The sequence below is a fragment of the Cylas formicarius genome, unplaced genomic scaffold, assembly GCF_029955315.1.
Source record: "Cylas formicarius isolate icCylForm1 unplaced genomic scaffold, icCylForm1.1 PGA_scaffold_7__23_contigs__length_41026272, whole genome shotgun sequence".
NCBI lineage: Eukaryota > Metazoa > Arthropoda > Insecta > Coleoptera > Brentidae > Cylas > Cylas formicarius.
In genome coordinates this window covers 11650994-11677165 of record NW_026844352.1, presented here as the reverse complement: position 1 = coordinate 11677165, position 26172 = coordinate 11650994, and the positions used below count along the sequence as shown (strand labels likewise).

General features: G+C 35.8%; 1 protein-coding gene across 4 annotated transcripts in view; it reads left to right on the top strand.

Annotated features, from left to right (window-relative positions):
* The window catches only part of LOC132705471 (protein turtle), a 207336-nt gene that overhangs the window by 113596 nt on the left and 67568 nt on the right, over positions 1-26172 (top strand). For all 4 annotated transcript variants that reach the window (XM_060676059.1, XM_060676057.1, XM_060676058.1 and 1 more), the window contains exon 3: positions 16524-16686. In XM_060676059.1, coding sequence (XP_060532042.1) covers positions 16572-16686 — 115 coding nt within the window. In that variant the 5' untranslated portion in view covers positions 16524-16571. The remainder of the gene's footprint in view (positions 1-16523; positions 16687-26172) is intronic.

The window sequence follows — 26172 nt, the reverse complement described above, 5'->3', positions numbered from 1 at the left end:
GGTAGTTCCCGGGAGTAGGTGGGATCCATCTGACATATTTGTCCAAGTCCGCAGCATAGGCTGCCCAATCGGCCTTGCTGAAGTTCCATCGAGGGGATGGAGAAGATCTTATGATTGGAATCTGGTGGCCCACCTCCAGCAAAATCGGGCGATGTTGGCTGTGTGGGAAGTCCTCCAGAACTTTCCTGGCTTTGTCTAGAGGTCTACCGGATTCGTCGGAAGAAACGAAGCACAAGTCCGGGTTGTATTCTCGACCCCATCTCGCAGAATAGAACGATTTTCTGTTCTTGGCGTCAAATATTAGGTGGACAGTTGCGACGTGGGTTTCTTGAACAACTGCTATATCGATATTTCGGCTAAGCAGAATTTTGGAAAGGCATTGATTTTTTCCCTTGCTAGATCCTTCTATGTTCAGCTGGCATATCCGGACAGATGGTCCCAGATATCTGGTCGGCAGGCGCTGAGAAGCGCCGTTCTGTGGGTCATTTTGCATCGTTCGGTATCGTACGGTACGGTGTGTAAATAGTAGTCAGGAGATCACCCGATAGTGATAGTTTGCCTGCCAGCTGGTTCTAGTTCTTTAGCGTTACCCAGGGTGCACCACGTGGAGGCGAACTAGATTTGCACCCCGAGAGAGAGAATAGATAGATCTTGAAAGTTGTTCTCCAAGTAATCTAAAATAAATCACTCTAATACAGTGTAGATACAACTAAGGTACAAGGTACAAGGTCGGTCCTCAAAAATTCTCTCAAAATCTAGACACCAATTTAAGGATTATAAATGAACGTTAAGGTTTTCTTTTAAAAATATCACATCGTTATTTAAGTCGTGAATAGAATTACTTCAAAAAATTTGTGATAATTTTAATTGTCTGTCTATTAGATGAACTTAATTTAACTTTTTTGTAATTTTTCCAATCACTCTCTTCTCTTGACAAGTACTTCTAAGTATTTTCATTAAAGGTTGTATTTATTGGATTTTATATTGATTAGTTTAAGTGATAGTTAAAGATAGTTGAATGATTAGCTCAGTGTTAGACTAATACTATTAGATTTAAAGTTTTCTGTGCTAATTTCATATGACCTAAAATCGTTACCAAATACAGGAAAGGAACAATTTAATAAATTGTCTTATATATTCCTCCCAAAACAGTAAAAAATAATGAAGAATTCAGGAAAATTGAAGACATAGTATCGCCCAATGGAGATATTACTTTCCATCCAATACAAAAGGAAGTGAAATACAACTACTGACATTTTATATATTCAGGCTGATGTATCCTAACAAATGTCTTCAGAATAGATGTACCAAGAATAAATCGTGGTCAAATACAATTACTGAATACATTTTATATATACAGGCTGTATCCTAACATATGTCTTTAGAATAGATGTGCCAGGAATAAATCATTCTACCGGCTGATTTAAATTAAGTGTTCATTATTGGTAACTTTGTTATGAGTAGAGATACAAAATCGGGTAAATTAACAAACTAGTAGCATTTGTTCTACTGATCACGATGGTAAAAACAGAAAAACATTTGAATGTAAAGTTTAGGAAAAATGAGGAAAATTGATTCTTTCATATGCAATATTAGCCTAAAATTCCACATTTCTCTTTTAGCCTAGATTTTGTTACAAGAGAAGACATGGAAATTGGTGTTCTCGGATATTTTGAAGCATATCGTCTATTCGAGACATAGTCAAAGGTTCTAAACTATCCTTTAATAGTGTCAAAAGGATTGAAAAAAATTTCTGGAATTTATAATTCAAAAAATCATCATTATGGTCAAGAGAAAATTTATCTTGCATTGTTGTGTTGTGTTAGTCCATATTTTTACCAAGGCATGGTGATCGGGGAGCGAGCGGTACATTGCAACTGTTATTAAAATTCTGGATGGTTTACTAGTGAGCTTGACCTCATAAGTAGGCAGAATTTGCATTTCCATTTTTGACAACCATGTGGGCCTAATACTTGGCCACCTGATTTCTACTTGTGGGGTTATTTAAAGGACGAAATTTATAAGCAAAGATACCAAGACCTTGACGATTTATGGAACAATACTAAAGGCAATTCGCTCAATAGAAAAACGTGCTCAAAAATGTATTGGTACGAGGTGCTGTTTTTGAGCACCTTACAATATTTTTAATAGTTAATCATTAATTAATTAGGTTCTTTAGTTCTTTTTTTCTATTTTCTTATTTCCATGTTTCTTATGCTCAAATAAAAGAACAGCAGGAAAATGGAGTTTATTTCACAACCACTTATAGCCATGTAGTCTAAATGAGAAATGTTCTGATAATTCGGTTATTTTCAATTTTAGTTCTAGTTTAGTTAGAGTAAAAATCTCGAGGCTGTTCCATTTAAAACGAGTACATTTTCCTCATTTTTTCCTAAACCCTACATTCAATTGTTTTTCTGTTTTCACCATCGTAAACAGTGGAAAAACTGCTACTAAAGTGTGATTCAATAAGGGTTTCCACATTAAAATAATAAAAAGAACTAGGAAGAATATAAAAATATACAAACATTTTTATTTGCCATTTTACATTAGTGTATTACAATTAGGAATGAAAGATGATGTCATTAAAATGACCCCCGCCACTCATGTGGCATGACGTAATTCGTTTATTGAAATTTCCTATCACTTTTTGACACAATTCAGGTTCTATGCCTGCTATTTCGCGTCTAATCTCCCGTTTCAGCTCTAGAATAGTGTTTGGTTTATTTCTGTACACTCTGCTTTTTAGATACTCTCCAAAAAAAATCTAGGGGAGTAAGATCACATGATCGCGGCGGCCAATTGATATCGCCGTTACGTGAGATAATCCGACCAGGAAACTTGCCCCGCAGCAATGGCATCGTTTCTCTGGATGTGTGACAAGTGGCTCCATCCTGTTGGAACCACAAATCTGCAATATCCATACCTTACAACTGCTTCCAGAAAAAATCAGATATCATGTTTCGATAGCGAACACCATTAACCGTAACAGCGTTTTCCTCATTATCCTCGAAAAAAAAAATGGGCCAATTATAACAATCTCTCTTGAATTTTCTAATCCCCAAATACGAGCATTGTGTTTGTTTACAAAGCCACCAACGTGAAAATGTACCTCATCGCTAAAGATGATTTTCGTTGAAAAATGAACCCCTTGTTCTCCATTCTGCAAACACGCGGCGCTGTTGATGATCTCGAGGTTTGAACTCCTGAGTTATTTGGACTTTATATGGGTGTAGATGCAAATCTTTTGTTAAAATTCGCTGTGTGGTTGAATACGTAAGGCCCACTTGCTGCGATCGATGACGAATCGATGTGTTTGGATCTTCGGCTACACTTTCGCGAACAATGGCAATATTTTGATCTGACCGACCTGCACGAGCACGTTGAGGGACTTTGAGGTTAATTACAGATTCAAATTTTTGAACCATATTCCAAATTGTCCTCTCAGAAGGTCGATTTTGCGCTCCGAAAAATTCACGTAGAGCCCGAAATGCATTTTTTCTTGATCGACCATTTTCATAATAGGCTTTCACAATTTTTACACGTTGTTCAGTCGTATATTGCTCCATGACTAATTTTGTTTATGTTATGTTAATGTTATGTAATGTGAAAACTCTTATTAAATCACCCGTTAGTTTGCCGAAATTGTATCTCTACTCATAACAAAGTTACCAATGACGAACACTTGATTTATATTAGCCTGTATAAAACGGAGGTGTTACAAGCGATGGTTTCAAAAATCCTCCACCAATTTGATGACCATAAATAAACGTTTATGGGGTTTTTCCTTTTTGATGAACGAAAAAAAAAGTGGGTTTTATAGTTATTTAGGTCGTATCTTAACGGGAATTACTTCAAAAGGGTAATAATCCATCAACGGGCGCATCAATGGAAAGCCAACATCCCGACATCGGAAATGACACTAAACTGCGAAAAGAAACGGACGGCGGTGGCGGCGGCGGCGTTCGCCGATTTTCGCAAACTTTCATTGCATTCGAGCGTTACGCGCCAATCCCGAGCTGCCGGATCAATATGGCCCTACTCCGGAGGGTGACCGACAAAGCCGCACACACTTGCCAGAGAGCTGCCGCGCCGCGTTCGTGTCCAGCGTCAGAGCAGCGCTCAGCGAACCACCCTTTCATGAACATTTTAGACTCTCAGCGACGTCGTTCCCCGGGTTACCTTTTGCTGAGGTGTGCCGGTTATCGAGGTGATCGACGACTTTTGTGACAACTAAACGAAGGTGGCGGTGTTCAGGTGTGACCTGCGCAACGGAAGTTTATTTTTGCGCGAGCTTCTGTTTAATAATTTTTAATAGACGTACTATTTCTGTAACGATGTCGACAGGATTGCTGTCTATGCTGGTGAGTGTTACCGATTCGCTATTCTGCTTCTCTGTTTCGAGTAAGTGATTGTTTGCCTATCGTTACGTGAAGTCAAATTCAATAATTTTAGTCGTAGGTGGAGTAGTCGTATTCATAAATCAAATCAAATTCATTTGCGGATAATGAAGTGCACCCCCGTATATTCCCGAGTTCGTGGAGCATTCGGTCGTTTTTCTGAATATTTAATACGAAGCCGTTACGATTGTTTTGATGCCGAAATTTATTTCTGTGACCACCTCTTGCACTTTTCTCGAAATTTAGAAGTTTAATTAATTAATAATTATTGTAAGTTGTGCTTCTGTCAGGGCCGAGAAGCAAACTGAAAATTACAGAAACAACCAAAAAGGTCAAGACGTCAGTCAATGATTTTAGCACCTAAGTCCTCATCTTCAGCTAACACCTACAATAATATATCTGGAGTATCATGCGAGTAACTAACCAACCAATGAACCGGAGTTCTTAAGATTAAAAGGATTTCTTGTGAGTTTTGAGCTTCAATTGGACAACTTTAAATTATTCTCGAAAGTTTTCATGTGATCCTACAAAAAATAGCGCTAGCAAATATGCCAATAATAATACTTAATTTTATTTTAAATAATAGGTTTTACAATAAACGTTATTGACACTAATTAGATATACGTGGTACAATGGGGAAAATAAATTTAAGTAATAATGTATTAAAAAAACTGTAATAAACCACTAAAGTCCTCATGTAGAAAAAATCTTATTTTGTATTTATTATTTGCAAAAAGATATTACAAAATCATACAGTACTATCGTTTTGGGTCTAAACTGATTAAGCAAATGGTATTGAGTTTGATTTTAGAATAAAAATTCATTCTTCAATAGATTACTCCTTTAAGAATATAAGGGTTTTATTGTCACTTTCGCTTGGTTTCCAATGGGTATATGTAGTACCTTCATTAATTTAAAATATTTGTTATTTGTAGTATTTTTCTAATTGAAAGAAACAACAACTTTTCAATAATTGTAAGAATATAGTAAGTAACACAGCGTCAGATGAGTACAAGTATCTCTTTTTACAAGAGACAAACGGTCAACCTTGCTGCAAACGATTAATCGACAGAAAAAAAAACCTTCATTACTGTTTACAAATCTTCTGCGTCGGTTGTTGATAAAACAAATATGCTGACGTTTCCCTGTTGGCTTTTTCAGACCTTAACTGAAACTGGTTCCCATTATATTCTGTACCTGCTTCAATATTGTTTGAGCGGGAATTAGTCATCCCAGCAAGTTTTAGTTAAACTCCGAAAAACCCAACAGGATGATATCCGAAGCGTCAGCAAGTTTGATATATCAACAACATAGGCACCAGGAATCCAGAAGAATTGTAAACATTATTGTAGTAGCATGTGAAAGTTTCTTTGAAAATAAAAATATATATTCTGTTAGCATTTTTTGCTAAGAATCATGCAAAAATGTGTTTAGTTAAGAGCACCAAAGTTTAAAATGATATCTCATCTCAACATAAAACGGATGTGTTAATAAAAAAACATTTTAAAACTTTAAATCTGATAACCTGTACATTGAAAACAATAGTTCAAATTGGAACAATTTTTTATAACACCCTCTATATTAATATTTGAAAAAACATTTAAAAATAAAATGTTTTCCTATTTTTGCACTTTTTTGTTTAATAGAGTACCATCCCTTTTTCATCTTAGTTGCTTCTATGAGAAATAATCGGTATAACCTTTTGCTCCGTATTTTCTGAAGACACGTAAGGCTTAAAGTCAAAAACTTAATAATTGCAAGCAGAAGTGGAAAAAATCATTTCCCATAAAATATGCAATGTTTTTTGAAAGCCTTTATTCTTTCAAAGAATAAAGAAAAAGAGACGAATTCCTATATCTTTTATAGAGACAAAAAGTATTGTACTGCACTTACGCTTTCCATATGATGATTTCACCCAAGATATATGGGCGTTGGCCTCCCCCATTCCCTCATTAATGGCTTTCAAACTGAGTTATTGTTCCCTGGAAGACGGTAATATTACAGAAACCTGTATAATGGTTTGACGACATGATTGGTTGGAGTTTAAGTTGCCATAAATAATATGTTGCTCGATGTAAATTGGAAAACTTCAAAGGCGAGTAATAGAAAGACCAGCGGCAATCGATGCCCAAATATTTTTAACCGACAAAGCAAAATTTTCACGGAAAATTCCATATCGATCACTTTGTAAGCTATACCCTGAAAAGTTGATTGCACGATATTTCCCATTATTTTTTGATGATTCACGATATCTGCTCTAATTACTGGCGCATTGGTTGATTGCGGAATCCAACCGTCAGCAACTGTTATTATGATTTATATTAAACAGTTAAATTTCATGATTTAGGGGTCAGTGTCAAGTACCCTGGCGCACGTCTTTTTAACACTTTATAGGACTAACGTTACACTGAAAGGGTACAAATAAATTAAAAGACTCATATACAAAAACAATGGCATGGCCCAAAATAGGAAAAATTTGACCACATGCTAGACCAACAGTAGGTCCAGCTTTTTCTTTCAATGAGTTTGCGAAGTCAAGGTTTTTTTTAAAGTTGTCTTTTTTGTGAATTGCGAAATAGTTCTAGTTTAATTTTTTTATACTTAACTGGTATTACCCCTTCTTAATCAGATGGCTTTCTTCAGCGGTCAAATCTAGTCTAGTTAGTCTAATTGGTGATTCCTTTCTAACGCAATGGTTGGATAACATGTTGCTGACGTTTCAGATGCACAAGTAAGATATAATTGTTTAAACTTCTCAAAGCTATGGTGTCAATTATTCTTTCATTTTTGTTGAATGATCAATAAATAGGGGGTCACAAAACTTGTGTAATTAGGTTTTTATAGCTATCGTATTTTAGCGTTGTAAAGTTCTTCAACTTCAGAGTCTGTTTTAAAATTCCTTAGGATTGATTAATTAGATAATTACTAATAATGAATAACCTAATATATAGTGGTAAATTTAACTATTACCAAAGGCTTATCACAAATATATATTTCTAGATAATACTCTGCTGGTTTGATACATGAAATCATAAATTAAACAATTTTAAAGATAATTAGTTTAATTAAACTGAAAACCAGTGTCACGGTGTTTAATCACTTACAAGTTACAATGGCTGTTGTTAAAAACAGACTTGGTTCGAAGCAGAATACTAATAACGAACTTTTTAATTGTAAAAGTGTATATTGTGCAATGTAACTATGTACATTTTTTACGACTGACATGGGGATTTAACTAGTCAGTTCAGTTTGGTCCAACTCCAATAGGTACATTGCCTTTTCATACATACAAATTGGACAAGCCCGTAAAAATCGAATGAAACCATGTAACGGTAAAATTGAGCCAAATGTCGGGAATTTTGTTCTCTACAGTGAGTTCGAAATTGATCGTAACTGTTCGGAGCGCGGAAAATGATATCAAGGCGGATGACATTAAAATGTGCAATGTTAGAGTGTGTTTATAGTTTCTTCCAAAATTATTAAATCCTTCACGCCCGAACTTTTGTAGCGAAACGTTAACGCATCTAGGAATGTTTGTAGTTTTTCACGAGATCTATCGAATTCCTGGGGAACAATTTTAATCGTTAAATTGACAAATTCAAATGCTCTAGTAAGTTTATCTCTAATAGCTAAGAATTTGATTTGTTACATGTTTTTTTCTGATTCTGGTAGATTCATAATCTGGGCTGTTTTTTTAATAGCTTTTATGACTGACTTATACTTGCGTCAAATCAATATAAGGCTGAGAAGTTTAAAAAGAAAGACATATTTTGCATACAGCATAGTCAAAAACCTACCGGCTCGTTCAAGGTGTCGAAAAAACTATATTGTACAGTATAATAGAACTACAAGCTGAAGTATCATGCCTTGCCTACAAATTCTGATTAATGGTTGCAAGATCGCTTCTAATCGGTTTCTTAATATTGTTTTTATAGATATGGAAAATTTTAATTACCAAGATAACCCCGGAGAGAAATGAAAATCATTCACAGAATAACCTTTGTTACTTCATACTCCTCCTCCTGTAAATGAAATTTGAGTCAACCACTCCGCTAAATCCAGGTGCGTTGACTGACCCATCTTTAGCGGGCGCTAACAATAACCAATTTAACTAACTCAGGTTCCGGAATTCTTGGGCAGGATGGTTATGTAAAGTATGGTATCATTCGGAAATAATAAGAGCCAACATCTTAGCTTTTACAGATTTATTCGTTTTAAAAATCTACATTTAAGATCGATAAAAATACTTGCTCACTATTTAGCTTGAAAATGCCGAAGGGGCATCGACTAAAAAACTGGGCATTCGCCAAAACAATTAATTAGCAGAATTTTCAAATAATTGCTTTAAAACAATATTCAGCCTTTTTTGAATTTACACTATAATAACAACTGGCACGATTATGTCACAGCATCAAAATTAGTTCAGCACTATTTTGTTTCGCCAGTCTGAGTTTTTCTCACCTTAAGTTATCTTGAGGCATATAAGTGCCTTGAAAGTTTCACGATTGTCTGATATGCTCACCAGAGTGCATAGATCACGAAATATGAGTTAGAAAAAAAAGCATATGGAAATTCGATAATATAGTGCCCCTACTATTTTCTACGCATGCCTCTACATTTCACTCACTAACCTGCACGTTGCGCCATATTCTTTCTAAAGACGGGAATTTTCACACAATTAACTCGTTTTCGCAGAACATTCAACGAGATCTAGACATATTTTGAGAAAATACAGCGGTAAAAATTCCACATCCATACTAATAACGATCCGTCAGCGGCCATGTTGGTTGTTTAATGCCGCAAGGTCATTGGTTAGTGCTCATATTGAATGATAGGTAGTGCCTCTATATCTATATTAGCCATATGGAAACAGCAAATATAGAGGAATCAGATAGAGCCGTTTCCTCCATGTCGCTCTTTATGACGCTCCCTGAATTGGGGATTATAATTACCTTATTAATGTTTATACAGGATATCTGATATCGATAAGGCTACGAGGCCCAGAACTGCCTCACGACAAGACCCGGGTGAACAACTAACGGTTGCGAGTGCATATCTACGTTTTATTCCTCGAGTGACAGACAGGATCGGAAAAATATTGAAAAACCATAATATTAACACAATATTTAAACCAACAAGGAAAATACAACAAACGCTAAGATCAGCCAAGGACAAGAGAGATCCACTGTCAGCCGCCGGAGTCTACCGCATACCATGCACGTGTGGAAAGTTGCACGTTGGAACGACAAAAAGATCTGTCGCAACCAGGATAAAGGAACATCAGAGAAACTGCAGACTGGGGCAAACGGACAAATCGGCAGTAGCGGAACACGCGCTCAGTGAAGGGGATCAGAACATTCTTTTTGGGGAAGCTAGGCTTCTTGCGCTTACTTCGGGCTATCATGCCCGCCTTGTACGAGAAGCAATAGAAATCTATAAACATATAAATAATTTCAATAGAAAAGAAGAGACACTGCAGCTCAAACAAATTTGGAACCCTATCTTAAGGAACACAAGGAGAGCCCCGGTAGTCACAACCACTCATGCGTTAAAATGCCCCGCCCCCTTCCCTCCGCGACTCCCCAGGCATAAATAGAACTTACGGCCGGGAGCGCGTCAGTCTGCATCCAACATTGGAGATGGAAGCACCTCAGAAGAAGCTAGCCGTTCGTGCTAGCGAAACGTCAGGAAGAAATTCCACTCAACGACGGCCATTAAGCCCGAACAAAAACACTTTCAAACGCTGGCCGCGAAAGCCTTAATCACTTTAATGTGTTTTAAACGTTGAAATTAGTACTTATATTACGCGAAGTTTGAAAAACGATACTTAAGTAACGAGCGGGGCGACAAACGTGTTGCGCAATATATATTTTTTCTACTGCCTTCTGTAAAATGCCAAATTATACACCGATCTAGGGTACGTCACCTTACCACATCAGTGTTATTTCCCACGGAGCCGAGCCACTTCGGACATTTCCGGGATATTGGGAGGAATCGGGTGTTTTCGGAGATATTAGCGCACGGCTGGAATTTTGACGTTTGACTAATTTTCTACTCCCTTCTATAAATTACCTAATTATATATAAGACCGTCAGAATTGACAAACTTCAAAATTCCCAAACCCATGCGGTAATATCCCGGAAATATTCGAAGGTGCTCGGATCCAGAAATTGGTATATTATGCAACAAGTGCGGTAAACGGCATTTGAGTCACGAGTTTATTTGACACGAGCGGAGCGAGTGTTTATTTAGGAGCGACTTAAAAAGTTTACCGAAGGTTGAATACTGTACTGTATCTATGACCGTTGGTTTTTGGGTACATTTTCGCAAAAAAATACGAATACATTCACTGGCATGACCGTCAGAATTGACAGACGTCAAAATTCAAGGACTAAGAAATATCTCCAAAAACATCCGATTGCTCCCAAACCCGTGCGGTAAAATCCCGAAAATGTCCGAAGTGGCTCGGATCCGTGGGAAACAAAACTAAAGTGGTAAAGTGACGCTTCCCGCACGCTAGACCGGTGTGTAATTAGGTATTTTATAAGTGGGAGTAGAAAATATATATAAGTATAAAAATAATTTCGCAACGAAACTGGAAAAGCCGCATAACGAAAAGTTTTCTATCAATTGTTTTGGTTCCCTTTTCCGGGAATGCGCTCGTATATATATATTGCCGATCGCGTGGAAAGTAAGACGCTCGACACCGTCGAAAGAAACTACTAAACCTTAATTATTTCATTAAGAAATGACAACGGAACCGTGTCGTCGCGGCCGCACGCGAAAAATAATTTCCCGCTGCGGAAAACCGGCGGAATGCTCAAACTGTAAAACGCTTATTAAGGTTAAGCGACTTGTATAAATTTTTCTTTTTAAATTGCTACAGAGATACTAGGCGGGTTACTATGTAAATTAAAGATGGGATCGATGCATCAGCCAAAATAGTTTCCTTTCTTGCAATGCTGTATTGGATTTTCCGGTCTCCACTGAGAGGCGCTTCCGAACCTAGCTCTCCAAATTGTGTATTGTGTGAGTGTACTTCCCTAAACCTCGAAATTTCTGGCAAGTCGTTAAAAAATAGACATATATATATATATATATATATATATATATAATAACAACGTACTGTGTGAGAAGAATTCAGTTTCGAATATTTTTAGCCTACCATTTCTTTAAAATAACATATTTAATGCTTTTTATAAAACTTCTGGATTCCTCATGCGTCGGTTTTTGCTTAGTCTATATTGCTGAGGTTTCGCCAATCATCCTGTTGGCTTCTTCAGAGCTTCACTGATGATTGGCGAAACGTCAGCAATTTCGACTAAGCTAAAACCGATGCAGGAGGAATGCAGAAGGTTTGTAAAAAGCATTACAGTAGCCTGTGGAAGCTTCTTTGAAAAATTAACATGTTTAATGGTTCCTAGGGTTGAAAAAGCTTTAATATGGGGGCGGAACGTCCCAAAGAAAAGCCTTTGGTCCCTACGGCCACGAAAATTATAACTAAAATTATTAACTTTTTTTGGAAGAAGACTATAAAATGGCAGTTAACAAGAACATTGGGTCAAGATTGAAGATTTTTCTAGCCGAAAGAGAAAACGAAGCTTGGAAGTATCATTTTGCTGTCATAATTTACACAATTAAATTATTTAAGTTTAAGGTTTTACATAAGATGCTTATTGTGTGGAAATGGCACCATAAGATTATTAACTATTATACAAACTATATGTAACCTTCTGCAAGGGGGTTTTAAGCGACTAATAACCAATAATTTATTTAAAATGTATTAAAAACTGTCCAAAACTGTCTACAAGATGAAATTTTGAATTGTTGGAACTGGAAAAATATAGTTTAAAAAATCAGATATTCGACAAACATATTATACCATAATATTTTATGTATTATACAATATATTTTTAAAAAAGTATCGCATTAAAATTTTAAAAAACAATCGCAAACATTTCTTGTAGGAATCGTAATATCCAAAAATATTCCATTTAAGACAGATATTGTTTATTGCCACTTATAAAACGCCGTTTATATTGTAAATTATCTTTTAAATGTTTATCTTGCGATTTAGTGCACACCCATTAAGGCAATTTTTCAAATACTTATAAATAAGGAACAACGAACATTTAGGCTTATCGTTTTATTTCGCCCATATTTATTTAAAGACTATAATTAAAACTGAGAAATAGATAACAACTCTTACTACATTTTTTCTTTGATTCGATTGATTTTCTAATAAACACTTGTCCAAAAATGCCTCATCTGTAAAAGGGGACCTAAAAAATCGTTTATTATTTTATCTGAAACGATTTCAGAAACTGAAATACATACTACAAGTTTTCAATATTTTTCCTTCTGGTTATTTCTCAAACAATAATTATGAGAGTTCATTATTAAAATAACTTTTATTTCGGTCAGTATTACTTTCTAAAACTTCAGATAAGTCCAAAACTAGTTTTTTTCTCTTTAAACAAGAGCAAAAAGATTTACAGATGTCCTATAATGCTGGGAGACAAAAAAGCGACACCCTCTTTTAGCGACGCTTCTGCACAAAATATTAATTTTCTTTTAGCAGTTACTTTTATGACCGAAATAAAGGTATCTCTATCTATTAATTAATCTAATTAGTGTTATTTTTTAATGTTCTGTTTGCCCTAGAAAATTTGCTTTTGAAACCCTCTGTACAATAATTTTAAAATAAGAAACAATACAATATTTATTTTACAAAAAATACGATCCGACTATCACTCGCAGCAAAGAGGGGGTAAAAACCAGAAATTCGTTTCTCTCAATTCCAATAGACGAATTTATTCGGTGCTCTTTCCTCTTTGTTTACTCCCGTTGTGTCGGAATTGCTCAGATAAAATAAAAGCGTTCTGATCTGTTGAACAAACATTCTATTCCAGGCTTGTCTCAGTTTACCGATATTAGGGAAGATGAACTTGGATTTTAATTGGGAATTATTGGGATTGTTGAATAGGAAAACTTCTCATGACTATTCCGATATTTATTTTCCCGTTTACAGAATAAGGTCATTAAGAAATATTTAATATTAACATGCATAATAACAATAATAATAATAATATATTATAAATATTTTTAAAAAATCATTCAGAACCATGGAAACCGGTAAAACTTCAGGAAAAACATTTGTTATTAAAATGGATATAAGCATTGCACCCCAATTCAAGAGTTTTCCCAAATTTTCACATTAATGCAATTTATGAGGCTCGTAGCTGTACAGCAGTTAATAAGAGTGGGAGAAGTTTCTGAAAGCTCAAAGATCAAAATATAAAACGTTGGGTACAATTTTTATATCGTGTCGGAAAATGAAAATTATTCGCATAATGCTTTTTAAGCTTAAAGCTTTCGTTTGGTTCAACTTGTGAAATCAAATTTTGAAATTTTGAAAATGGATTACTGGAAAGTTTAAAAGGAACTGAAAACGAATCTTTCTTCAACGTTAAGTTCATTGACCGAAGTTCAAATTTACTGGTCTTTGGGTCTTTTGTTTTATGGCAACCTAGATTTTCTTTTTAAAAGAGTGTCAGGATTATTTAAAAGATATTTTTTAAATTGTTTTTGACACGGAAATGAGTGCTAATACACAACAATAAGATCCTTTATCAAATTAAAGTATGTTTTAAACCAAAGGCGAAAAATTTTTTATATAAAAGTTATATAGTAATAGGGAGATAAAAATAATGTTTTAATTTTTTATCTTCAGAACGAAAATAGAATAACAAAATATTATGGGAGTGTTACTATTCTAAAAACAAGCTTTCTGCATATTTTTTATTTTTTTCAAATGAATGGGTTTGAATTAGACTACCCTTATCATTCTTCTTAACCAAGTTTAAAGAAAAACTTAGGCCATAACATGAAAAAAAAAATGTTAGGCGGGCTAATTGGAAATGTCTTTTTGTCTCTTTTTGCAAAGTCTTGTATTTCGGAAAAAAAATCAGAAAAATAATTTAGTTGGCTGTTTTTTACCAACATGATTGAATGATTAAATGAATTTATAATATATATTGTTATTAAATTATTAACTGAAAAAAGTGACAGCAGCGCACTTAATTTTTTATATCTTATATTTTTTTTATCTCATTATGCATTGTTTTAAAAAATACAATTAAAATTTACAAATAAAACAAAATTACAAATATATATTTTTTATATTATTGTTTTCCCTTAAATTGGGTTAAGAACTATGATTCCGTTCAAGCCTCTAGAAAGAAAGAAAGAGACTGTGTTTTTGTAATAGCAATAATTCCGTAATATTTTATTTTTCCATACTTCTTCCTAATGATTAGCTTTTATATATTGTGTGTTACAAAATAATATTATAATATTATTATAATATTATAAAATTATACCGCATGATGTAAATTCTTCTGCATAAAATTTTAAAAAACTGTCAAACACGTCTGAGTTTGTTCAATCAGGTTATGAACATACAGTAAAAACTTAAAAAGGTAAAACGTCTATAATCTTCGACTATGCTAAAAAAATAAAAATATGAAATCAGAATAACTGCTTAGGAAAAAACAGTTGGAAAGGAAACGTTTTTCATCCCAAAGGAAATGGAAATGAGTGCTTAAAAATAACCCGGACATTATCTATAACGTTAAACATTTGCCGGAACTACATCACCGCATCAAATTCGGTATATAAAAGGAGCGCCGCATAATCCTCGAAAGTCTAATTGCCCAGCGTTCGAGTATATACACATAAAGATAAGTTTCTTATTCAGATAATCTAGATTAATGGTGCAGAAGCTGCATTTAGACGCGTTTGTTTGCATTTTATTTTCCTAAACGGTTTGCATCGGTACTGTGGTATTGTAGACTCACTCATACGTTGAAAAGTTAAGGAAGCAAGTAATTTTTTTTGTTAGAAGGGATGCTTGATTTTTTTTATACCCATTTTTCGAATAAATCACTCCAACGCTTTACTATTGCTAAGCTATAGAGGCAATGGTGCCTTGGAGGTTGTCGATCTTCGAATCGGCTCCAAGATAGGTCGGAGCCTTCCTTCTATCTTGCATCACATATAATGGAAAATATTTTTAAAATGTTTGTGTTTCGATTTTATGGAACAATTTTTAAATACTTTTTTATACTAGTGATAACTGATAAAAAGGATTCCTTGTTCCGACGAAATTTTACATTATGTTAAGCATTCAAAGTGGGCGAAATGCATGAAGCTTTTGATTCAATACAAAAATAGAAAATGGGACAAATACCCTCATTTTCTTTGACCTTATATGACGTTGAGGCATTAACTTATAATTTTGTCACAATTTTTAAGGGAATTACCGTCTTTTTTTAGCTAAAGTTACCTGAATTGAAACAAGTCGTTCACTTTTATCGTAATATCATGGCTCAAAATCAGAGCAGAGAAATATTTCATATAATGCCTGATGTCCTGTGTAATCAAGAGCTCAATTTAAAAGTCATGTCCTATATCCTTTTTAATACATACATGGTATGCGATGAAAAAACAATTGAATTTTTCCGAGTAGTTCCCAATATTATAATCAACGTCCTACCATTCTCCACCTCAAATAATCTTGTAAATTTAATTTGTAACTTAATTGGTATCCCTCTTAAAAGTAGCAACTTATTAAAAAAAAGTCTCGAATTCGTGTAATTTGCTCGAAAGCTATTTATAAATAAAGGTTTCTGACCAGACCGGATTTAATCTAAACTTCTGCAACTTTTACTTGGAGTGGAACTCAAAAACAACAAAATACGATATTCGTTTCCTTTGTGGTAGCAGTCTGAAGCGGAATGCCGAGTAAACAAATTTTGTTAGTCTATCTGAGGCTCAGGCCAAAAATAACTTTTAATAATTTAAATTTCTTCATGGATACTATACATTTTCTTCAACCATTATAGATTTTGGAATACATTTACTAAGTAACGTTGGTCGTAAGTGTCAGAATAGAAATAATTCAAAATAACATGGCTAGAATCTATGGAAAACATCTGATCGACTCTAAACCCGTGACTAAATTCCCGAAAACGGAGTGACAGGCATAAATGCTTATTTTAGAGCAGGGAATTGAAAGCTATGTTATAGAAAACTTAGTAAATCTATGTTTTTTTGCTTCAGCTAAACAGGCAATGAAGGCGCGTTAGCTGGGACTATGGGACCGCCGGAATGGGCATGCGTACAGACCCTCGGGCCAAGTCTCGTCCACTGACATTCGCGGGTTACCTCACTCACTACCTCCTACTGACAGCTGCCGTTTTCTTACTTCTTTCATTAGTGACAGGTAAGTCAAACTCACTCAGCAAAACAGACCATGTCATGTACCATCTAGATTAGCCTAGTAGTTTTTCCTAGAATTTCTCTAACGAACGAAGTCGGCGAACACATCTTCGTCAGTTTTAAACAATTTGGTTTCTAAAACAAAATTTTATTGTAAACAAATAAATGCAATGTTCTGTTTTCCCTCGCTAAGAATGATTTTGGAAGTTGTTTCTTGAGTTACTGAGGTTAAATATAGGTCATATCAGAAACACGAAATATACAGTATCATTTGTCAAAACATAAATTTAATTTGAAAAAGCGGTGACATGTTTGGCCTAAAAAATGGTCAAATATTGTTAAGGGTTCCAATAGGGTCGAACGGTTCACGGTTGGCTTAACCCTTTTGGGACGCGAAATGGCAAAAAAAGCGAACACGATAGGCAACGACCCACTGTGAAGACTTACCGCAAGCTATCGTGTCGTCGGTTCCGGACGGGGCCCCGTTTATTGCACTCGCGCTGGCGCCGGACCATGCGGAAGTGTCTTTTCGAATCTCAAATGTCGAAAAACTTCCTCCTTTTCCTGTGCGGTTGCGCACAAGCCGTCACATGGGTTACGCGGGTTTGAGAAACTGGGCGAACGCGCAAATTTAAATTAGCGATCCCAAAAGGTCTCTAACCTGACTTTTGAAAATAGAAACAATGGATTCTGAACAAATATAGACCTCCGATCTTGTTATCCATACAGAAAATACGAATTAAAAACAAACCACACAAATGAACAACAAGTATCGTACAGATTAGCGATTTGTTACCAGAGATATGTATAAAAATAGGGAAAATTTACAAAATCTCTTACAGATAAATAGAATTCAGGGACATGTATTTAAATACGTCACAATTATCAAAGCTTCGATGATCAGAGCGAAGCGACAAGAAAATTATCTCATTTAGTTTGGGGCGTGCAACACAATTCTGTTAAATTGTTAAAAAGAGACTTGACTTCTCAGCTCTCTACTCATTTCTACAGCTTCTGTCACAAGCGTGTTTTTTCTGCCAGTCTGACCAACATTAGCAGTTGGACATTCTGGACGCTTTAACTCGTATACACCGGAATAGCCCAAAGGGAAGAACCCGTCCTTGGTATTAACAAGATCACCATCCAAAGTGTTAGTTACTTCAAGTGGAAAGATTTTTCCTATCTGTGCGGATATATTTCCCAATATTTTTGGAGCAGAAAAGGAAGGACTGAAGGACAGACACGAGAGAGGTGAAAAGCAGTTAACAATCAAATATATTAAAGGTGTGCCTTCAATCGTCAACATTTCGGCTCCAAAAAAGTAAGCGTCGTTTCCTTGCCTATTGTTTATATCAATATTTGCTCATTGCCTGAAAAATTTGATTATCTTGTTGCTTATGTGAGTTCCGTTAAACCTGCCTGTATTCTAATAACCGAAACGTGGTTAAAGCCTTCCATTCCCGATCGACCTAGCAGGCGGGGTGGCGGCGCTTGTGTTTACGTTGCTGATCATATTGCCGGTACTTACTGGATCAAGCTCTTAGATTTAATGATGGGTCAGATGGTGGACGCTGTTTGTCTGTCATTTACCATTTCTGATTTTAGTTTTTCACTCGCCTGTGTATACAGGCCGAGCGATACTGATAATGATTCTAATCTTCAGCTCTTACAATCCATGAACAATTTTGTCACAAATTCCGTCAACCCTGTTATTGCTGGCGACTTTAATTTCCCAAGAATATCCTTGCCTGTTACTTTAAACGACTTTGTCCCCACTTCCATGGAGTACATGTTCCTAGATTTATTGTCAGGTTGTAATCTTAGTCAACTTGTTGAAGAACACACGCGCTTCCGACAGAACGACGCTCCGTCAACTCTTGATCTTGTAATTACTCCGGATCCCAATTTACTTGACAAATTGGAGCTTGATTCCCCAATTGGAAAATCTGATCATGTCGTTATTGAGTTTTGTATTCAAGCCTTATGTTATCCCAAGCAGGTCAATAATCGCAAAGTGTTATGCAGGACAAATTATGCAAGATTAGCTGCAGACCTTTCCCACCATACATGGAACTTTCCTGATAACGACGTTAATGATGCGTGGACATATTTTCTGTCTACTCTGGATTATTACATAGGCACAAGCTCCAAAACTCATTTTGTTAAGTTCAATTCTGAGAAACCTTGGTTAACTGGACATCTGTTCCAACAAATAAAACATAAGAGAGCTCTGTGGCGTAGATTTAAGGCCTCTGGCTCTGCTTCCGATTATGCTTTGCACAGAAGAGTTTCTAATAGTTTATCCTTGGAGATTAGAGAGGCGAAGTCAGTATTCGAAAATGACCTCCTCAATCGTCCCAAAGCGTTTTATTCTTATGTCAGACAACACGTATCGTCTAAGGTATCCCTTCCTGTCATTAGAGATACCTTGGGAGAGGTCTCCTATAACCAGGACTTCATTTCAAATGAATTTGCTTCATATTTTGCTAGTGTCTTTGCTGATGAACCAGCTAATCTACCGTCTCACTATGAGGGTCCCATAAGAGGACCTGAAGAAAACTCTTTCTGAGTTAAAAGAATATTCTGCTCCCGGACCTGATGGAATTTTCAGTAAAATCTTAAAAGCGTGTGCCCCTGTGCTTGCAGAGCCTATTTATATTATTTTGAGAAAATCTTTGGACTCTGCCACACTCCCAACCTACTGGTTATCCGCAAATGTAACACCGATTTATAAAAAGAGTGATAAGCTCGATGTTTCAAATTACCGCCTTATCAGCCTAGTGTGTATTATATGTAAGGTTCTTGAACGCCTTATAGTAAAACAGCTGCTACCGTTTTTGATCGACTGCCATATTATACCTACATCGCAGCATGGCTTTGTTCCCGGCAGATGTGTCATATCAAATACATTGACATGCTTGAATCACTGGACATCATCTCTTGACTCAGGTGATCCGGTGGATATTATTTACCTCGACTTCAGCAAAGCCTTCGACAAAGTGCCACATCGACGCTTGTTATTCAAACCAAAAAGGTTGGAGTGGCGAGTAGACTGCTAGAGTGGATAGCGGCGTTCTTAAGCCACCGGTCATTCAGAGTTCGAATTGGTAACGCTTTCTCACTGCCACAAATCGTGCCTAGTGGTGTTGCCCAGGGATCGGTGCTGGGACCAGTGCTATTCTTAGTGTACACCGTGGATTTGCTCTCCAGCATTGATTCTCATGTGAGCGCTTATGCTGATGACACTAAATTATTTGGAAATCCTTCAACACATGCGGACGTATTGCAGAGAGACTTGAATACTATTTCCAAGTGGTGTTCAACTTGGCTATTGCCGCTGAATGCTCAAAAGTGCTCTGTGATGCATGTTGGCAAGAACAATCCCGGTTTGAATTATTATATCGATGGAAACTTTGTGTCAAGTGTCGATTCTCAGATGGACCTAGGTGTGACAGTAACTAACGATCTTGCGTGGTCTGCACATGTATCAAATACTGCAAAGAAAGCAAACTGCGCGTTATTTTTGTTAAAAAAGACTTTTAAAAATCCTAGTCCTCGCATCGCTTGCAGGCTTTTCACCACTTACATTCGCCCCATCCTGGAATTTTCTTCCCCAGTCTGGAACCCGTGGCTATTGCGTGACTGTGATGTTCTGGAAAAAGTGCAACTAGCCTCTACGCGCTGGCCACTTCAGCTTAGACATACACCTTACAATGACCGTCTCAAAATACTTAGTCTGCCAACATTAAGTCAGCGTCGACTGCGAGGGGATCTGATTCAAATGTATAGATTTGCGCATGCCCAATTTCGATCTGACGTGCCACTTGTGGTCTTAAGCAATGATGAACGCCTACGTGGTTATCGATTTAAAATGAGGAAGGAACAATTCAGGACTTCAGATCGCCTGCATTTTATAAGTAACGGGACTTTCAATTATTGGAACAGTTTACCCCCAGATGTTGTGTGTGCGCCGAACTTGTCTGCATTTAAACGTCGCTTGGACAGTGTATTATTTCACAGCAATAACTAAATGTTTATTATATGTGTTGTGTTACTAACGATCAATGTGCATAATAGGTTTTCCTCTGCACTTTATTCTTAGTAATAATAATAATAATAATAATAAAAATAATAAAATAGGAGATTAGCCTGTAGGTTTTCCTCATGGAATACATTAATCCATAATGGGAGTACATTTTTAACAGCAATAGATGTGATGGCCAACAATTATTTAATGAAATCTTCTCTAAATTGAGGGATATCAAAAACCGTATGAGAAAAGAGTGAAAGGTGACGAATTTCTGACTTACGAGAGTATTTAAGTAATATAGAATAATACTGTTTGGGGCAGAAGATTTATATTATCCATGAAACCCGCACTCGGAAAAAAGACAAACATGAGCCCACCGCCTATTCCCCCTTTTGAAGAATCTATTGTTGAACTGAAAGAACCTCTAATTTAAAAGTAAATCAAGCAGTTGCAATAAGTCTTCAACGGCCATGTTCGGGAGCTTTGCAATATTTAGCAGTTTTAATAATTAGTGAAATGCAATCTAACAGAGGAATCCTGGGAAATTTACCCTTACAAAAGGCTCCTGGCTGAGCTGCAAAGTACAGCATACGCACATACTTAGGGATCGAAACCTTCTTTCTTTCTTAGTAAAACCTCTTAGCACGCTGACGAGCCGTTTACCCAAGATTTGTTTTAATCGCCAGTACCAGTAAATAATGATGGCAACCAAGTGCAACTGCGCTGCACAGATAAAACAATGATTTCAGGAAGTTTCAATGGAAAACAAACTCATTGCCATGAGGTCTAAGTATAATATACGATTTTATACTCAACACTTTACAAAATAATTCCTATGGAGATATGCTCAATCTGAAATTTCTACGATCCGAAACTTTACCCCATATTCTCTTTGAATGTCCCTTGTATAGTAATATTTTTAAAAACGAGCTCTTTTTAAATACAGGTCGCTTTTATCGTGCTATTGATACCTTAATGCACAATTCAAAAATTATAGTTCATACTATAATCAATATATTAAGACTGAGAACCTTCTTTACAATTATATATATAGCAACATTAAGCCTATTCATAAGAATGGCGACAGAAGCAATGTTAGTAGCTATAGACCAGGATCTGTTAAGTACTTTTGAGAAGCGTGAACTAGTGGACAGTGTCTACACGGATTCTGCAAAGCTATTTGAAAGTGTCAGTCATGAGCATCTTGTCCGTAAATTATAGGCGATGAGACTGGGTGGCACCTTGGGCGAATTTTGTCACAGCTTTTTAACAGGGCGTACATGGCAGGTGCGAATCAACAATTATATTTCCATATAAATTGTGATGCTCTCGGGTATCCCTCAGGGTTCGCACATAGTTCCAGTTTTTGTTAAATTTGTTTATAGAAGATCAAAGTGATGTGTAGTGTGAGTGTATGTATTTATCGATGCTCTTCAGGGCGACCAAACGTCAGTTTGTGGTGTGGTCTGGATCTAAATGTTTTAAAGTGTTAGTAGTATTACTTTTTCTCGCTTAACTAAAACTTTTCGGAATAGATATATTATTAACAACAAAGCAATAGAGTGTGTCATTAAAGACCTTGGAGTCATATTTGACCGTAAACTGACCTCTTTGGGTATGAGAAATCTTCGTTTCATTACCCGTAATCACTCTACTGTTTTAACATCCTTTGTTGCTCCTTAGTTAGATCTACATAAATCTACACTTGAGTAGGCATTGGTAGTGTGGTCTCCACATTACAGATGTCACATTGATAGGTTGAAGACTGTTCAAACGGCATTTCTGAGATCCCTAGCATATAATGCCGGTATAAATATCTGCAACAACTTTTAAACTAATTATGATCTACATATATTTGTCCAGCTCTTCTCCAGTCCATTGGTTTTAATGTTTATCAATAACGTCAGAAATCCTCAATGTTTTATATTGCATTTCATCACGCCAGCTAGTTTTTTTTTAATTGTCGCTGCCGTTCAGATAAATGTGTCACACATTACCTGGTGCAAGTTGAAAGCAACAAACTTGACTGTTTGCTTGATCTCATCCCCACAGAGCATGGTAGGATATGCTAGGTGAGGGAGTCAAAGAGCGTGAAGTAGCTCTCGCCAAAGCGGATGAACTCCGTTTAACCCCTCAGGAGGGATGGAAAAATATTCCTCAAAATGCTATTCGTAACTTAATTGACAGTATGGAGTATAGAGTATGGACCGCCGTCTGCTGGCAGTTATTAGAGTTAAAGATGGCAATACAAGATATTAGTTTGTTTTAAAAAAATGGTTGTTTAGGTTATTTAAGTTGAAGTTTGTTAAAATATAAATTTCTATTAAAGTATTTCATGTTTATTTTGCTCTTAACAATGAACATAAAGATATGAACTAACAAACAAACTGTAGGAAATGAATGGTTCTTAACCAGTATTGAATTCTTTAAAAAAATGGAAACGTAATTATACCACAGCGTGTTTTAAATTTAAAGTCATGAAGCATGAAGCCAACATCTATCAAACTACTAAATAATTAAAACTGCTCATTTTATCTAAAATTTCTAACAAGTTTGTGAAAATCAGCCTTGAAATAAAAGAAGTCATGATTCCTCAAATTTCACTAAAAATGTCACTGTTGTGTTTTTTTTTACACCGGAGTGTATAAGTAATGTGGTTTTCAACAGCATATCCCTCCTTAGTTTTAGTTTTAGATATCTTATAATTCCCATTGTTTTCTTTTGAGCTATTGTTGTGTTTTTTTTTCTTTATTTTATTTGACTTTTTTCTGTTAGCAGGGAACGTCTGCTGTTCACTGGTTTAGTCTTTAAGTTTAATCTTGATTCCCTTAGTAAGTAAAACTGATTCGACTTCAAAATGAAGAGATCGGTTTATTATTTAAAGCTGGAGCCGACCGCAAAACTTATCTTTACTCGTTTCTTAAAAACACTCGAAGATAGAAAAGAAGAAAGGAAGGAAAAATATCCAGCAAGCACGATTAACAACCCTGCTTACTAGAGTTCGCATATTAATCGATAGGATCGTAAGGATCTTTAAAAGCAGTGATTGGTAACCATGCACGTTTTACATTGTCAATTGTCGATAAAATTTTCAAGCCCTAAGTAGAACCATTAACCGCAAATTAAACAGTATATATCGCGGGGTGACATTGACCAACCGTAATAATAGTCCGGGGTGAAAAAATAACACAAAACGTCGACCAACAATGAACGCCATTAAAATGTATAAAATGTAAAGCGTTGAGCTCATTGTACCGAAATTGTTCGATTATTTGCGTGGCCATTATGGTGCAAATATTCCGTCGCATACACTTTCACGATCCAAATGAGTTATTGACGACATAATTTTGATGATACGTTGTTATACGTTGGGTATTGAGGTGGTTGCGGTACATGTAAAAATAACGTGCGCATAGTACATGTGCGTTGCTTCCGAAGTTTGATTTTAAATCCAATCTAACTTTTCCATTTAAAATTGACTTGAAAAATCGAAGTAAAATCTAATGAGAACTTACATTGAGTAATGGCCCAACGATGAAACTTTCTTTAAGTGAGAACCTAGTTAATAGCAGTTTAATTAGGATCTGTGTTTATAAGGTTTTAAAATTGAAAAGATAATATACATATAAAGGGCGATCAACAGCAGATGACGTATCTAACGTTTAGGTAACAGAGACGGATTTTATTCCAAAGAGCGGCAGTTCTTTTATCTTTGAAATCGGATGCCCTATACATTTTTTGTCTATTTTCCTATTCCGAGTACCTACCTATAGCGGTTTTGCATGAATTTTTGATTCGAGAACTGCATTGTTGGATGATTTTGTAAGTTTTACCAAAAGGATGAGTAGATGCTACTAAAAAATTAAATTAAATCTTTAAAATTTGTAGAAAAATTGAACGAAGTCTTGTAGATAAGACACTCTCTGAAAATTACCGCTATTAATCACCATTCGGGAACCTTTCTGTATAAAGAAATAACGAAATTTTAGACAATTGCAGCTAATTTGTGTTCTTTAATTTGAAAGAAACCACATCATACCTTCTGATATCCTATATTAAACAGAAGCACGTTTTTAACATTTTTGAACTCTGCTTTGTTTCAATATGAGCCAAAAATTACATTAGCAAAATTGAAGACATCTAACTAGTAAATCCGCTAATTTTATTATATTTCCCAATATTTGAGTAGGCTTTTTGGATGCATTTTGATATAAGAGATTTAAAATTAAAATTCTTTTCCAAAATTAGTCAATAACTACGAGCCTCGTTGGAACATTTTAAATTTTCCTTTATTATTTGAAGTTTGAAGGTTTGTTGAATTTCATCTTTGTTACTGCCAAGAAATAACTTTTCCGAATTTATATTCAGTTGAAGATTCTGGGAGAACTCAACGATTTTTTAAAGTCCTGATTTATATTTGTCACAGCTGATGATGCCCGAGTATACATGCTAAATAAAGTCGGCCCCAAGATGGAACCCCGAGGAACTTCATTGAAATCGTTTTTCCGTTTGCACAAATTAAAACCGCTGACGTTTAATCATTTTTTTCAATTAGTAAATAAAGTTATGATCGTAGCGTAGCGTTCTATCTAGGAACACTGGAGGCGCTTTGCTTTTAGGGGCGGAAGGGGCGATCCGCCTTCAGTATTGAGTTGAACTCGCTCGAGTCAGTTGGTTTTTCTATTCTTTCATGAAATAGTTTTTGCTATTATGTTCTAAAAATGAGTGATATTAATTTCGAGTGACGGTGTGCTACTAGCTTTTGCTTCAAATTGAGACACAATGCAATGGAAATTCTTGCTAAACTTCAGCAGGACTACGGAGGTAGTGTTTTGTCAAGAACCCAGGATTTTTGGTTATTTAAGGCATTTTCAGAAGAAAGAGAGCTGATTCAAAATGAACTAAGAAGCAGAAGATCTCTATCTTCAAAATAAATGAGTTTAATTTGACTCAGACCATCGACTAATGAATTAGGGATGAGGAGAATCTGCTCGTAAATGGTTCCAAAACACCTTTCGCAAGACTAAAAGGAAAATGCGCTTTGACATTTTGGTTTATATTTAAAATCACCACCATTTTCTGAAATGTGTCGTCACTGATGACGAGTGCGTCAAAAAGACAATGACGATATTCACAATTATCCACAAACAATTATTACCTCAAGACCGAACGGTGAATCAACATTTTCACCAAGAGGTTCTTGAAACACTTCAAAAAAAGGGTCATTTATGTGAGACCAAACATCGAGAAGAACTGAGCGTTGCAGAACGGTATGCTCCTGGTCGGAGCTTTTGGTCAGAAAAAACACTTATATGGTTCCTCAGGCTCCTTGAGTCGTTTTGACCTTTTTCTCTTACCGAAGTTGAAAGGGCGTCATCTTGGGACAGTCGAAAACATTCAAATGGATTTAACTGACCAGCTCTGGGGGATAGCGAAGACAGCCCATACAGGCTAGGTTTA